Below are 14,941 nucleotides of genomic sequence, written 5' to 3' on the forward strand. Positions count from 1 at the left end.
TACTTTTGCTGCAACAATAAATTGCATTTAATGAAGCATTCCAAAACTTAACGAAAATTTTTAACAATAACAATTCTTTCATTACAAGAATACTGTGATTCCAGACCTACAGCAATGTGGTTGACTCTTAACTGCCATCTGAAATGTCGGCTCAACACCACCTTCTCAAGGACAATTAGGGATGGGCAATAAATGTCGGCCTTGCGAGCGACACCCACATCCCATGAATAAAAAGGTAGTAACTATTTATACTGCACTTTTTTTGACAGACATGCGTCTGTGAAGCCACGCCCCCTGTCAAGCTCCATTCCCCCTCTGGCTCGCATCATTTCTTCCACGTGGTGCCGAGAAGCAGGACCTGAGACTCCGACTCTCTTTTCGCCCGCTCAGGCCCCGACTCCCCCAACTAGTTTGTGCCTCCAAACTATATCTGCCACATCCATTATTCCTGGCCTTGGGTGGCTCGGTTCCTCCTTTCTCAGTTCTGTAAACTTACATTTTTACTTCAGAATATTGTTCCTAAAACTTAATTCTTACTTCCTTCACTTGCCTCCTCGACCACTTTCAACATCCTCCTCTCTCCAATAAGTCCCGTCCTCCCACCTGCTGCTGCACACCAGCTGCTCTTAGCAATTTTGACTGAGCGCTTTGCCGCTATTAATTCATCTCTTACTGCACTCTCCTCCCTTTCCACAAACAGGAGACCTGGTCCTGACTGCGTGTTTTATATTTTGCTGCACTCTCATCCTATTCTCTGAATTGGAGTCCTGCCCCTGACTCCATGTTTTATATTTTGCTGCAATCTCCTCCCCTTCCCCGAACAGGAGTCCAGGCCCTACTCCATGTTTTATATTTTGCTGCACTCTCATCCTATTCCCTGAACTGGAGTCCTGCCCCTGACTCCGTGTTTTATATTTTGCTGCACTCTCCTCCCTTTCCCCGAACAGAAGGGCGGTCCCTGACTCCGTGTATTATATTTTGCTGCACTCTCCTCCCTTTCCCGGAACAGGAGGGCGGTCCCTGACTCCGTGTTTTATATTTTGCTGCACTCTCCTCCCTTTCCCGGAACAGGAGGGCGATCCCTGACTCCGTGTTTTACATTTTGCTGTACTCTCCGACCTTTCCCGGAACAGGAGGGCGGTCCCTGACTCCGTGTTTTACATTTTGCTGCACTCTCCTCCCTTTCCCCGAACAGGAGGGCGGTCCCTAACTCCGTGTTTTATATTTTGCTGCACTCTCCTCCCTTTCCCGGAACAGGAGGGCGGTCCCTGACTCCGTGTTTTAGATTTTGCTACACTCTCCTACCTTTCCCCGAACAGGAGGGCGGTCCCTGACTCCGTGTTTTACATTTTGCTGCACTCTCCTACCTTTCCCCGAACAGGAGGGTGATCCTTGACTCCGTGTTTTACATTTTGCTGCCGGCGGGCCTGGGACGTCTGTTGGGCGCGCGGCCTGGCGGTTGGATGGCGGTTGCTCTTCCGAAGGTGCAGCAGCTGTCTGCGCGCGTGGTGCGGGTGCTGGGCTGTAACCCGGGCCCCATGACGCTGCAGGGGACTAACACCTATCTGGTGGGGACCGGCTCCCGGTGAGTAAACCCTGAGGCCGCCGGGGGCACAGTCCTCTGGCAATGTAGAACGAGGCGGCCCTCAGCCCAGAGGAGGGGCGGTACCGTGGATCCGCTCTCCCCCACCCCTCGGTGGGGTTGATCCAGTAACACTCGCCCCGATGGGCCTTTTGTGGTCGAATATTTAAGCCATATTGGTCATCTGATGTCAGTCTCGGTCTCTCAATTGTTTTGAGAGCCCTGTCAAGGAAATAAGTGCCATGCCAATCAATCTCCGGCCTCGTTCTGTAATGTCTACTCTACCGTCTCATAAATCAAGAGATAAACTCTGAAAAATCGAGATTTGGTATAAAAATCATGTTATTTGTGTCCTGACGTAACCCCTCGCCGAATTTTGCTCCCAGACAGGAAGCGCATTCGCATGTCACTAACCGATATCTGACGTAAGAACATAAATAGTAGCCGGAGTCATAGAAAATTACGACACAGAAGGAGGCTATTCGGCCCATCATGTCTGTACCGGTCAAAAAAGAGTTACCCAGCCTAATCTCACCTTCCAGCACTAGATCCGTAGCCCTGCAGATTACGGCTCTTTAAGTGCACATCCAAGTACCTTTTAAATGTGATGAGTATTTTTGCCTCTACCACCCATTCAGGCAGTGAGTTTGAGACTCCCACCACCCTCTGGGTGAAGAAATGTTTCCTCATCTCCTCTCTAATCCTTCTACCAACTACTTTAAATCTATGCCCCCTGGTTATTGACCCCTCTGCTAAGGGAAATGGGTTCTTCCTATGCACTCTATCTAGGCCCCTCATAATTTTATTCAATTAAATCTCCTCTCTTCCAAGGAAGACAACCCCAGCCTATCCAATTTTTCCTCATAGCTAAAGTTTTCCAGTCCTGGCTGCATCCTCGTAAATCTCCTCTGCACCATTTCTAGTGCAATCGCATCCTTCCTGTAATGTGACCAGAACTGCATGCAGTACTCAAGCTGTGGCCTAACTAATGTTGTATACAGTTCTAGCATAACTTCCTTGCTCTTGTATTCTATGCCTCAGCTAATAAAAGAAAGCATTCCGTATGCCCTTTTAACTACCTTATTGATCTGTGGACACATACTCCAAGGTACCTCTGTTCCTCCACACCCCTTGGTATCCTCCCATTTATTGTGTATTCCCTTGCCTTGTTGCTCCTCCCCAAATGCATTACCTCACACTTTTCTGGATTGAATTCTATCTCTCTCTTTTCTGCCCAACTGACCAGTTCATCAATATCTTCCTGCAGTCTAGAGCTTTCCTCCTCACTGTCAACCACAGTCAATTTTTGTATCATCTACAAATTTTTTTTATCATGACCCTACATTTAAGTCTCAATCATTTAATATATACTACAAATATTAAGGGGCTGTGAACTGAGCCCTGTGGAACCCCACTGGAAGCAGGCTACCAGTCACAAAAACTCCCCTATTACTTTTTTGATCAGCCTACCATGTGGGACTTTGTCAAAAGCCTTGCTAAAATCCATGCAAACTGTAGGTGGATCAGTGGCCTTGCTGTCACATCATTCGCAGGCAGACCTCGCTCTGCTTCCATTTCTCTTTCCGGAACTTAACCTTCTCCAGTATAATCCTGAACACTCCGATCTCTCCTCCTGTGGGCTTTATGTAAAGGCTGCAGGGAACCTGCTGGATGCAATAAGATATAAAATAGAACTGTGCAGTGTTCCAAGCTACGGGCAGACATTACAGAAACATCTGGATTCAAAGTTCCCTCTATTATGTCACTCCTAGATCCCTTGAAACACAAAATTATGAGCGAACATGCACTCTAACTTTTGAAGTAGAAATGCTGATGCCATGGCCGAGCTTTCCAACAGGTCCAGAACATCACCTGCAGTGATTGAAGTCAGCAGACTGAGCTCCGCGCTCAACCCACCTCAGTAATACAAAGGACACTTGAATTTATCTTTTACTGTATCACACACTGAGTATTACCATAAATTTTTGAATATAATACACCTCCATGCAATATACCATCCTCACACTTTGCACCACGTATCTTCAATAAATGTAGTACCTGTGTATAATATACTGCCAAAACTGTTAAAATAAACTGGAATCTTTCTCAATGCCTTTCATCAACAAAAGAACTACCAAAAAAAAAATAGAATTCAGCCAGTGTCAATTTGCAGAGCCCTGCACTTTCGGCATATTTAAATCGGTGAATTGAGGTCCTCAGGCATTCGACACAAATCCAAAAAAAAACCAAAGGTTTGGGAGTTCCATCACGAGTGATGTTTTATTTCACTCAAAAATTGCGTGTCTTGCTTTTCCCTCCCCTCCCCTCCACTCCGGCCCCTCTTGACCATGTCCCCCTCCACTCCGGCCCCTCTTGACCATGTCCCCCTCCACTCTGGCCCCTCTTGACCATGTCCCCCTCCACTCTGGCCCCTCTTGACCATGTCCTCCTCCATTCCGGCCCCTCTTGACTATACCCCCTCCACTCCGGCCCCTCTTGACCGTGTCCCCCTCCACTCCAGCCCCTCTTGACCGTGTCCCCCTCCACTCCGGCCCCTCTTGACCATGTCCCCCTCCACTCCGGCCCTTGACCAAGCTCCCACCCATTCTGGCCCTTCTTGACCATGTCCCCCCTCCACCATCCCCTCTTGACCATACTCCCACCCATTCTGGCCCTTCTTAACCATGTCCCCCTCCACTCTGGCCCCTCTTGACCATGTCCCCCTCCACTCTGGCCCCTCTTGACCCTGGTCCCCCTTGACCGTGTCCCCCTCCACTCCGGCCCCCCTTGACCGTGTCCCCCTCCACTCCGGCCCCCCCTTGACCGTGTCCCCCTCCACTCCGGCCCGTCTTGTCTTGTCCCCCTCCACTTCGACCCCTCTTGACCATGTCCCCACCCATTCCGGCCCCTCCCGCTCATGCTCCACTCCGGCCCCTCTTGACCATGCTCCCACCCATTCTGGCCCCTCTTGAACATGTCCCCCTCCACTCTGGCCTCTTAACCATGCCCCCCTCCACTCCGGCCCCTTTTGACTATGTCCCCCTCCACTCTAGCCCCTTTTGACCATGTCCCCCTCCACTCCGGCTCCTCTTGACCATGTCCCCCTCCACTCTGGCCCCTCTTGAACATGTCCCCCTCCGCTCTAGCCCCTCTTGACCATGTCCCCCTCCACTCTGGCCACTCTTGAACATGTCCCCCTCCGCTCTAGCCCCTCTTGACCATGTCCCCCTCCACTCTGGCCCCTCTTGACCATGCCCCCTCCACTCTGGCCTCTCTTGAACATGTCCCCCTCCACTCTAGCCCCTCTTGACCATGTCCCCCTCCACTCTGGCCCGTCTTGACCATGTCCCCCTCCACTCCGGCCCCTCTTGACCATGTCCCTCTCCACTCTGGCCCCCCTTGACCATGTCCGCACCCACTCTGGCCCCGCCCACTCCGGCCCCTCTTGACCATCATCATCGGCAGTCCCTCGGAATCAAGGAAGGCGTGCTGTCTTGGGTGGCTGTACAGTCCAATACGAGAATCACAGTTTCTGTCACAGGTGGGGCAGATAGTCGTTGAGGGAAGGGGTGGGTGGGACTGGTTTGCCGCACATTCTTTCCGCTGCCTGCGCTTGATTTCTGCATGCTCTCGGCGACGAGACTCTAGGTGCTCAGCATCCTCCCGGATGCGCTTCCTCCACTTAGGCGGTCTTTGGCCCGGGACTCCCAGGTGTCAGTGGGAATGTTGCACTTTATCAGGGAGGCTTTGAGGATGTTACTGTAATGTTTCCGCTGCCCACCTTTGGCTTGTTTGCCGTGAAGGAGTTCTGAGTAGAGCGCTTGCTTTGGGAGTCTCGTGTCTGGCATGCAAACTATGTGGCCTGCCCAGCGGAGCTGATCAAGTGTGTTCAGTGCTGGGGATGTTGGCCTGGTCGAGGACGCTAATGTTGGTAGGAGATTTGTAGAATCTTGCGAAGACATCATTGGTGGTATTTCTTCAGCGACTTGAGGAGTCTACTGTTCATGGTCCATGTTACTGAGCCATACAGGAGGGCGGGTATTACTACAGCCCGTCCGGCCCCTCTTGACCATGCCCCACCCACTCCGGCCCCTCTTGACCATGCCCCCACCCACTCCGACCCCTCTTTGAGTCTAGTTGATCCTGCTCTCTCAGCAGGCATCCAGTGCTATTGGCCAGCATTGCTGTTTCTGTAAGTAGGTGAAAGCATTCGCACTTCTTGCCTAACTCGTAAAGAGTTGGAGGAGAAAGGGGAATGGACGGCTGTGAAAAAGAAAAGGGAGAGGGACAAGGGCAGAAACTTATCGGCATTTTGGGGTGGGGGAAGAAAGAAAGTGCCAGCAGTAACTGAGTGGATGTATGGAGAGGGAGAGCCATCATGAATGAAATGGGTAGAGAGACAAGAGTACCAGCCTGAATTCTAGGGGAGATGATGGAGGAAGAATATCAACTTGAATGAAGAAGCGTGGAATAAATATTGAATTGACAGCAGAGTTAGAAGAGTGCCATTGTGACCTAGAAAAGTTGAAGAAGAGAGTGTATCTGAGATGTTGGAAAGTTTGTGTGATGCATTGTCTCTGTGAACTGGATCTAAAAGAGATTGAGAAGGCGATTTTCAACTGCCACTCGCCCGTTTCTTGTTTGGAAAACGGCCATCTGGCAGAGGAAGATCGGATGGGCACATTGGAGACCCCTTTCATTCCCAAGGCTTGTCTGATTCAATTTTCAGATGGGCCTTTAAATGGACACCAAGTTCTCCTGCCCAAAACAGGAGACTCGGGAGGCTGTTCAAGTATACGAATCAGGATCCTACACTGGTTATGGGACCCCAGTTGCCATTTTCATGTACAAATGGGTGGAGAATCCACATTGCATTCTAAGCGCAGTTGTACCAAGTGTTGAGGGGCCGAACCAGCAGTCCTTAAAGGGACCACTGGAGGACACAACAAAAACAGTATGGAAGTTTTTTGGGAGGAGATTATTTTCGGTCTCAGAAGTAGGAGTGTTCCTCCAGGTCGTACAAATTTACAGAGGCCTCCAATAGATAAATTACCGATTTCATGCCCATTTTGGGCAAAGTTAAAATTCCGCCAAGAGCATCTTTGTGAACCAGAACAATGGAAGGGGTTTTGGATGCAAGGAATGATCATTTGAGGTAAAATTTGGAGATGTGACGGTCTGGTTGGTCTGTTGAAAATCCAAATTGCTGTATATAAAAGTGCTTAAAAGGAACCATAATGCATTCAAAATCAAGGGAGCATGTCTCCAATCCTCTAGAAATGTGCAATCAACTTTGTGCCTTCAACACTCAGATTGCTCCTTCAATCTTTCACATACAAGGATGTATTCATCCAATATAAGTGGAAAATATTGTGCTCATCTACAACTTAAATTACAAAGCCTGTGCAACTACTTGTTTTTATATGTCAAGGATGTTCTTGAGTAGTCAGCATTTTTGCAACTGTGCCAGCTTTTTTGAAACTGTTAGTCAGCTTTTGTTAATTTCCTAGGTTGGCATGCAAAATCATCTTGACCCTAACCCCACTCTAGGGCACATAATCTTGGTTAACACTTTAGTGGAGTACTGTGGAGTGTTGCATTGTGAAAATGCTGTCTGACAGCTGAGACGATGAATTGCGGTCCCATTGACTTACTCAGGTGGACATAAAAGATCCCATGGAGCCATTCGAAGAAGAACAGAAAAATTCTCCTGGTATCATGGCTAGCATTTATCCCCAACTAATGCCAGAAAACATAATTTAACTAATCATCATCTCATGGCTGTATATGTGGGACCTTGTGTGCAAATTGGATGCTGTGTTTACCTACATAACAGTATAATATAGTATTAGGCAGTCCCTCCTATCGAGGATGACTCGCTTCCACACCAAAAAGGGATGAGTTCACAGGTGTTTCAATGAGGGACCTGACATTCTAGGTCCTGAACTACATATTGAAGGGTGGAAGATGCCTGTGCATGGATTCTTTTAACATGGGTTGGTTGTTGCACACCAGCCACCACACAGGCTTGACAGAGCTAAGTCTTGATCCAGTGGCAAGGGTTAACCAAGACGACTGGAGACCAAGCTCTGCTGCACGGACCTAATGCTCCTACTATCCATAGATCGCAATGTGGGCTGGCCTGTGCTACCCCTGTGCCCTCACCTCTGCTGGGCCCAGATCTCTCACCACTCCTCTGCCCCGATCAAAAATGGAGCAGTCAGTAATAAGGCATCAGTTAGTCTCCTCTTATCTTGGAGACATCAAATATTGACAAACAGCAGTAGTACGCCAATAGCAATTCATTGGCTTCAGAGTACTTTGGCATGTCCTGAGCAAATGAAAAGCGCTATCTAAATGCAAGTTTTTTTTGTGTAGGCTCATTAGGAGACCGTTTGCTTGTCTTATTTCACAAAGGCATTTTGAAAAGGAAGCACCAAATCGGGATCTTAATTTTGCAGCAACTATTATATTCCACCCCCAACTCCATCAAACCGCTAGATAGTGGAATGCATTCTGCACTGTACCATCTATCTTGTTGTTGAACCAGTGGATCTTGGAGCTCACACGACCTATTCCACAGGTGATGCTTGTGCATTTTTAAGACAAATTTCTGCACATAGTACTGTATCTGCAAAGCTATTGCATGAAGTAATTCATATACTTTCACCAAGCACTGCTGTTTGGACTTGGTCTCTACCCCCCAGAGCTCTTCCTCCTCCACATCCTATGAAGTTAGCTTTCTGTGGTGTGTGAGAAAACTGAATGAAGGTCTTCTTTCTTCAAGCATGCATTGCCCACACAATGCAATCCTAACTGACTGTCCCCTCGGGGCTTGTGGGGAGTGCATGCAGTAATTGTATAATAGTTAGCGTTGATCAAAATAAATTGCTGATTCATTTCATGTACGGCACTGAGGGTCAGCATTAGCTGACTTCAGCACACACCACAACGTGATACAAAAGCAAAATACTGCGGATGCTGGAATCTGAAATAAAACGTGATAACCGGGTGCCCACTTGGTATCCCTAGAATGTGGTCCAGACCTGATTCAGTGCCAGCACTGAGTGGAAGATGATCTTCAAAGAATAAAAAGGGAGCCACAATGAAGTTAATCTTTCCTTCTGTCTTTTTAAACAATATAGCGTATTTATATTCCAACATGTTTTTAGGAAATGGTCCTACAGTTAGTATAAGAGGTAGAAAAAGTCAACCAGTCAATGTAAAGTAAAAAATAAATTTCAAGTTGATATTGAATACCTTAATATTTTTCCTGCAGACGATTCTTGATTGACACAGGCGAACCAGCAGTACCTGAATACATCAGCTGTTTAAAAGAAACTTTGACCCAATTGAATGCTAGTATTCAAGAAATTCTGGTGACGCACTGGCACATGGATCATGTTGGAGGCATACCAGATGTATTACAAAATGTTGTTGGTGAGTATGCTGAGGTAAATGATCTCCCAGTCACTAGTAATTGAAAATATAGCCATATGTATTTCCAGCTTTGTGCTGAATAAACTTTCATGCTGAAATAAATGCCAACTATATTGCTATGTGCTTTTAATGGGAAAGGGGGGGGACTGTGCTATTAACATTTTGCCTGTAGTTCTAGATGGTGATTAGCATCTTGCTGAGAAGCTCACTATCTGGATTCGCAGATGCAGAACTCTGGTAGTATATGTCGAAGCACCAATGTGCCCTTGAACATGATCAATCCTTGGCCCCTCTTATTTCTCATCTGCATGCTGCCCTTCAGCGACATCATCCAAAAATGCAGCATCAGTTTCCACATGTATGCTGACAACATCGAACTGTACCTACCTTTCTCGGCCCCCCCACTATCTCTAAATTGTCTAACTGTTTGTTTGTCCAACATCCAGTACTAAATGAGCTGAAATTTCCTCTAACTAAATATTGGGATGACTGAAACCATTGTCTTTGGTCCCCTCCACAAACTCCGTTCCCTAGCCACCGACGCCATCCCTCTCCCTGGCAACAGTCTGAGGCTGAACCAACCTTTGTGACGTAGTTGACCCCGAGATGAACCTCCAATCACATATCTGCGCTATCACTAAGACCACATATTTCAATCTCCATAACATCGCCCATATCTGCCCCTGTCTCAGCTCATCTGCTGTTGAAACCCTCATCCATGCCTTTGTTACTTCTGGACTTGATTATTCCAATGCACTCCTAGCCGGCCTCCCATCTTCCACCTTCTGTAAACTTGAGGTCATCCAAAACTTTGCACATGCCCTGATTTGCACCAAGTCCCGTTCACCCATCACCCCTGTGCTTGCTGACCAATATTGGCTCCCAGTTAAGCAACACCTCGATTTTTTAAAATTCTCATCATTGTTTTCAAATCCCTCCATGGCCTTGTCCCTCCCTATCTCTAACCTCCTTTAGCCCTACAACCCTTTGAGATCTTTGCGCTCATCCAGTTCCAGCCTCTTGCTCTTCCCCAATTTTAATCGCACCACCATTGGTCGTGCTTTCAGCAGCCAAGGCCCTAAGCTCTGGAATCCCCTCCCTAAACCTACCTCTCTTAACCTCTTTTCTCCTTTAAGACTTAAAACCTACCACTGACCAAGGTTTTGGTCATCTATCCTAATATGTCCTTGGCTCGGTGTCAAATTTTGTTTGATAACACTCCTGTGAAGAACCCTGCGACATTTTACTACATTAACGGCGCTAAATAAATGTTTTTATATCCTCCAGGAACAGCAGTGGCTTAGATGCCAAGTAACTTTTATGGGTGGTTTACTAAAACGACAGCTGTAAACTGGAGGGGGTTCAAAACAATGGATTTTACAGTACATTTGTAATGCAATATTATAAAAATTAACACCAGATAATTAATTTGTAATGCTAGCAGGAATTTGTTTGTCACTATGTAATTCAAGATTGTTAGAATTTAACGGATTGGATGTAGCTGGTTTAAATATATGTGTGCAGGCCCAATATAGCAGAACTAGGGGCAATACTGCTCTATTTTCTGTATAATATGAAAAAAGTCAAATGAAGCAAAACTGCATTCAGAACTTTTCTCCACCTACCCCTTCCCCCATTTCTCAAATGTCATTGATTTCAATAGTGAAGCTTGAGAATTTAGGAGCCATAACAGTGATGATCAGAAAGCTTACTTGAAGTCAAAATGAGTGTGTATTGGTTTAAATCAAATTTAATTAAGTAAAGTAACCTGTTTTTCTGTTTGGATCTGTTCCTTTATAACATTTTTGCAAAACCTTTTTGTAAACAGCTTGCAGAATGGAGACAAGGCAACGATTAAGTTTTTATTTGTCAGAACTGATTTGTAAAGGGCAGGTCACTCGAGTAATTTAATGGCCCGGAATTTGCGGTCAGCGACGAAGCGATGGTAATCACCGCTGACCACAAAGAAAGCTGTCCACAAAGATCTTGTGATCTCCATGGCGAAAACTTGAGGTTTCTCGATGTTAAATTGATTGTAACCCTATCAAAAGGGGATCCCTGGCATAGAAAAGCATTGATGTCATCAAGCTGTCTAAGCAGCCAATCACATTGAAGAATTTTCACACAGCAAACCAGGAAATAAAAATCAATGATTATCGAGTCACTTTTTAAAAACTTTTTACAGAGAGCGAACTAAAGATTGGGACCTAATATGAGCTTAAGGTAGAAGCTGAAAAATTGTAAACAATCTTTTATAAAAATATATATATATATATGTTTTTAAATCTGACAATTTTCTATCATAATGGAGATATTTGACATTCCAAAATATAAAATTTGTTTTTCAGGGCAAGGACAGTTGTTCAGCAGTCAATATGTCATTAAAACCCCAGTTACACTTTGCCAACAAGGCGTAACTTTTTATGGGGTGTTTAACAGTGACATTACAATGAAAAAAAAAGCACGTTTTTATCAGTTCAACTGATTTCACTGATTCTACAGCACGTCCTGTGGCGGAACAAGGAATGATTGACTGCAACTTCAAGATTTATGCTTAAGCTGCATATGCACTAAATCCTGAAGTTACGGTGAGTTTCAGAGGGTTAATGATGGCGAATGCTGACAGTTTGCCGTCATTACCATGCAAAATCCAGGCCATTAGAAGTTTTTAAAGAAGACTACTAAATGAATAGACAATGGGGAATATCTGGACTTTAAAGATCTCTTTAAAAGTGGCACATAAAACTCATTGCAAAGAGTAACAGTAATGTTATGTAATGTTCTTTGCCTTTCACTCGTTTCTCTCCTGCCTCCCCTTATGCCTTGTCCAAGCTCATCTCACGCATGAGACATGCCTCCTCCATTGGTTCGTCATCCGTTTTGGATTATACCTCTGTGTAACGCCTTGGAATGTTTTTTTTACATTCAAGGCACTATATAAATCCAAGTTCTGTGAATAGCTCCAAAGTGCAGCTGAATCGACACAGGCACTATGGGCCAAATGATGGACTCCTGTGGTGTATTTTCTATATCCGTTCTATAATGAGATTCCAGCAAATTCTATAATCTATAAGCTGCACTGCAGCAACTTCTTCAGCAGCACCTCCCAACCTTTATCACCTGCTCCGAACCGCGACCTTTATCACCTAGAAGAACAAACGCAGCAAGCGCATGGGAGCACCATCGCTTGCAAGTTACACACTATCCTGATTCATCGCTGGTTCAAAATTCTGGAACTCCCTCCCTAACAGTACTGAGGGAGTACCTTCGCCACACGAACTGCAGCGGTTCAAGAAGGCGGCTCACCACCACCACCTCAACAGCAATTAGGGATGGGCAGTAAATGCTGGCCTTGCCAGTGATGCCCACATCCCGCAATAAATAAATAAAAATTGTGGAGTGCTGGTAACTGAAACTGAAGAAAACTGCAAATTACTGATACTTTTGTTTTCTGTTTGAGCATTCAAGACTTATTTGTACAAGTACGTGGCTTGCTGGTTAAACACCATTAGTGAATCTTAATATAGAATGGAGCAGAAATTCCGACCTCCCGGGTCCGTACGGAGTGTGTATGCACCCAGAAAGGCATCGCAAAAGCCGGTTTTCAGCACACAATGCACATGTGCTGAAAACTGGCTTTTACAATCTGTCAAACTGGAGCTTGACAAATCTTCCATATCTCAGCAGCCAGGACATTTGCATGGGCAAAATTGCAGTATTTACCCCATATCTTACCCAGTAAATGTTGTCGAAATCTCGACCTCCGAAAAAAATGACTCCGACACTTTCAGCTCCGGCAGAAGTTTCTTTGATTTACTTGCTAGCAAGGGGCAGGTCACACTCAGTCAATGGCTAAGTGAACACCTCCGCAATGGTACAGTTTCACGAGACATTTATACAGTAAAACCCAAGTTATGGCCTCTCCCTGTGTATTGACTCTGTCTCGCAGTCAGTGAATACAGATAAAGAGTTAATTACTACATCCTTGTCCTGACATGGTTTCCAGATATTTCCTTTTGTCAGGGTTATTAGTTGGCCAGCCGGCCATTACTCCATGAGAGTGTGGTAATGAGCTATTACCTGTCTTAAAAAAGGAGGGAGAGAGAAAACAGGGAATTATAGACCGGTCAGCCTGACATCGGTAGTGGGTAAAATGATGGAATCAATTATTAAGGATGTCATAGCAGTGCATTTGGAAAGAGGTGACATGATAGGTCCAAGTCAGCATGGATTTGTGAAAGGGAAATCATGCTTGACAAATCTTCTGGAATTTTTTGAGGATGTTTCCAGTAGAGTGGACAAGGAAGAACCAGTTGATGTGGTATATTTGGACTTTCAGAAGGCTTTCGACAAGGTCCCACACAAGAGATTAATGTACAAAGTTAAAGCACATGGGATTGGGGGTAGTGTGCTGACATGGATTGAGAGAACTGGTTGTCAGACAGGAAGCAAAGAGTAGGAGTAAATGGGGACTTTTCAGAATGGCAGGCAGTGACTAGTGGGGTACCACAAGGTTCTGTGCTGGGGCCCCAGCTGTTTACACTGTACATTAATGATTTAGACGAGGGGATTAAATGTAGTATCTCAAAATTTGCGGATGACACCAAGTTGGGTGGCAGTGTGAGCTGCGAGGAGGATGCTATGAGGCTGCAGAATGACTTGGATAGGTTAAGTGAGTGGCTGTTTCGACAACATTAAACTGGGTTACAATTGCATAAGCCGCTCTAGGTTGGCCCCTATCATTTCGTAGGGCTGATCCGTCAACATAGTACACTAGATCAGGGTTACACATTGGTACATCTGTTAGATTGATACGTGGTTTAGTCACTAATTCGTTTACCATTTCACATGAATGGGGTTCGCCGTCTTCTTCCGTGGTGAGTAGAGTGGCTGGATTTAAGATAGTGCATCTTTTGATGATAAGGTTCGGATTTGATAACAGTTCGACCTCATATTTAGTGGTTCTTGCGGAGGTTAGGTGTTGGGTGGCACACTTAGTAAGTAAAATCTCAACAGAGTGTGGGATATACAAAATGGTCTGATGATTTAGTTATTGTCTGAGCCTGTTGCATAGCATAATAAGCTGCTGCCAACGAAGAAAGACATCCTGGTAGTCCGCGTGCCACTGGGTCTAGTTGGGTACTGAAATACGCTACCGGCTGCTGCCTGTCCCCATGTAACTGAGTCAAAACAGATTGTGCAAAACCCGACTTGTGATGCACAAATAAGTTGAATAGCTTAGTGTAATCTGGTAATCCCAAGGCGGGTGCTGAAGTGAGGGACTGTTTAAGGTTCTGGAAAGCATTCCGGGATACCTCATTCCAAATCAACTTCTCTGGTAGTGCGGGCATGGACATGTCTAACAGTGGTCTAACGATCTCAAAATAACTCATAACCCATTGCTGGCAGTATCCTGTCATGCCGAGGAGGTGTTTCATTTCTCTCTTGGTTACTGGTAGTGGGGCAGAGCAGATTGCTTTTACTCGGTCTTGTGTCAATTGTCTCGTATCTCTGACCAATTCGTGCCCTAGATACTGAACCTTTTCTGAGACAAATTGTAACTTTGCCTTTGACACCTTGTGTCTTTTCGAGGCCAGGGCTTTTAATAACACAAGGGAGTCTGTTTCGCAGGCCAATTTGGAGGGTGAGGCGAGCAATAAGTCATCAACATACTGCACAAGTATAGAACCTGCTGGTAAAATTACATTTTCCAGATCCCTCTTTAGGCATTGTGAGAATATAGTAGGGCTCTCGATAAATCCCTGCGGGAGTCTTGTCCACGTATATTGGCGTCCTTTATACGTGAAGGCAAACAGGAATTGAGACTCTGGGTGAATGGGTATTGAGAAAAATGCTGAAGACAGATCAATTACTGTGTAATACGTTGAAGATGCCAGAATACTGGCAAGTATAATTGCC

At 45.7% G+C, this 14,941-nt stretch overlaps 1 protein-coding gene across 1 annotated transcript in view; it reads left to right on the forward strand.

The window, feature by feature from the left end:
- The first annotated feature begins 1,247 nt into the window (after positions 1–1,247).
- Positions 1,248–14,941, forward strand: part of lactb2 (lactamase, beta 2) — a 64,433-nt gene continuing 50,739 nt past the window's right edge. Inside the window, exons 1-2 of the mRNA XM_070891253.1 lie at positions 1,248–1,585; positions 8,862–9,022. Of these exons, the coding sequence (XP_070747354.1) occupies positions 1,464–1,585; positions 8,862–9,022 (283 nt within the window). The 5' untranslated portion in view covers positions 1,248–1,463. The remainder of the gene's footprint in view (positions 1,586–8,861; positions 9,023–14,941) is intronic.

This window comes from Pristiophorus japonicus, chromosome 1, assembly GCF_044704955.1.
Source record: "Pristiophorus japonicus isolate sPriJap1 chromosome 1, sPriJap1.hap1, whole genome shotgun sequence".
Classification (NCBI taxonomy): Eukaryota; Metazoa; Chordata; class Chondrichthyes; family Pristiophoridae; genus Pristiophorus; species Pristiophorus japonicus.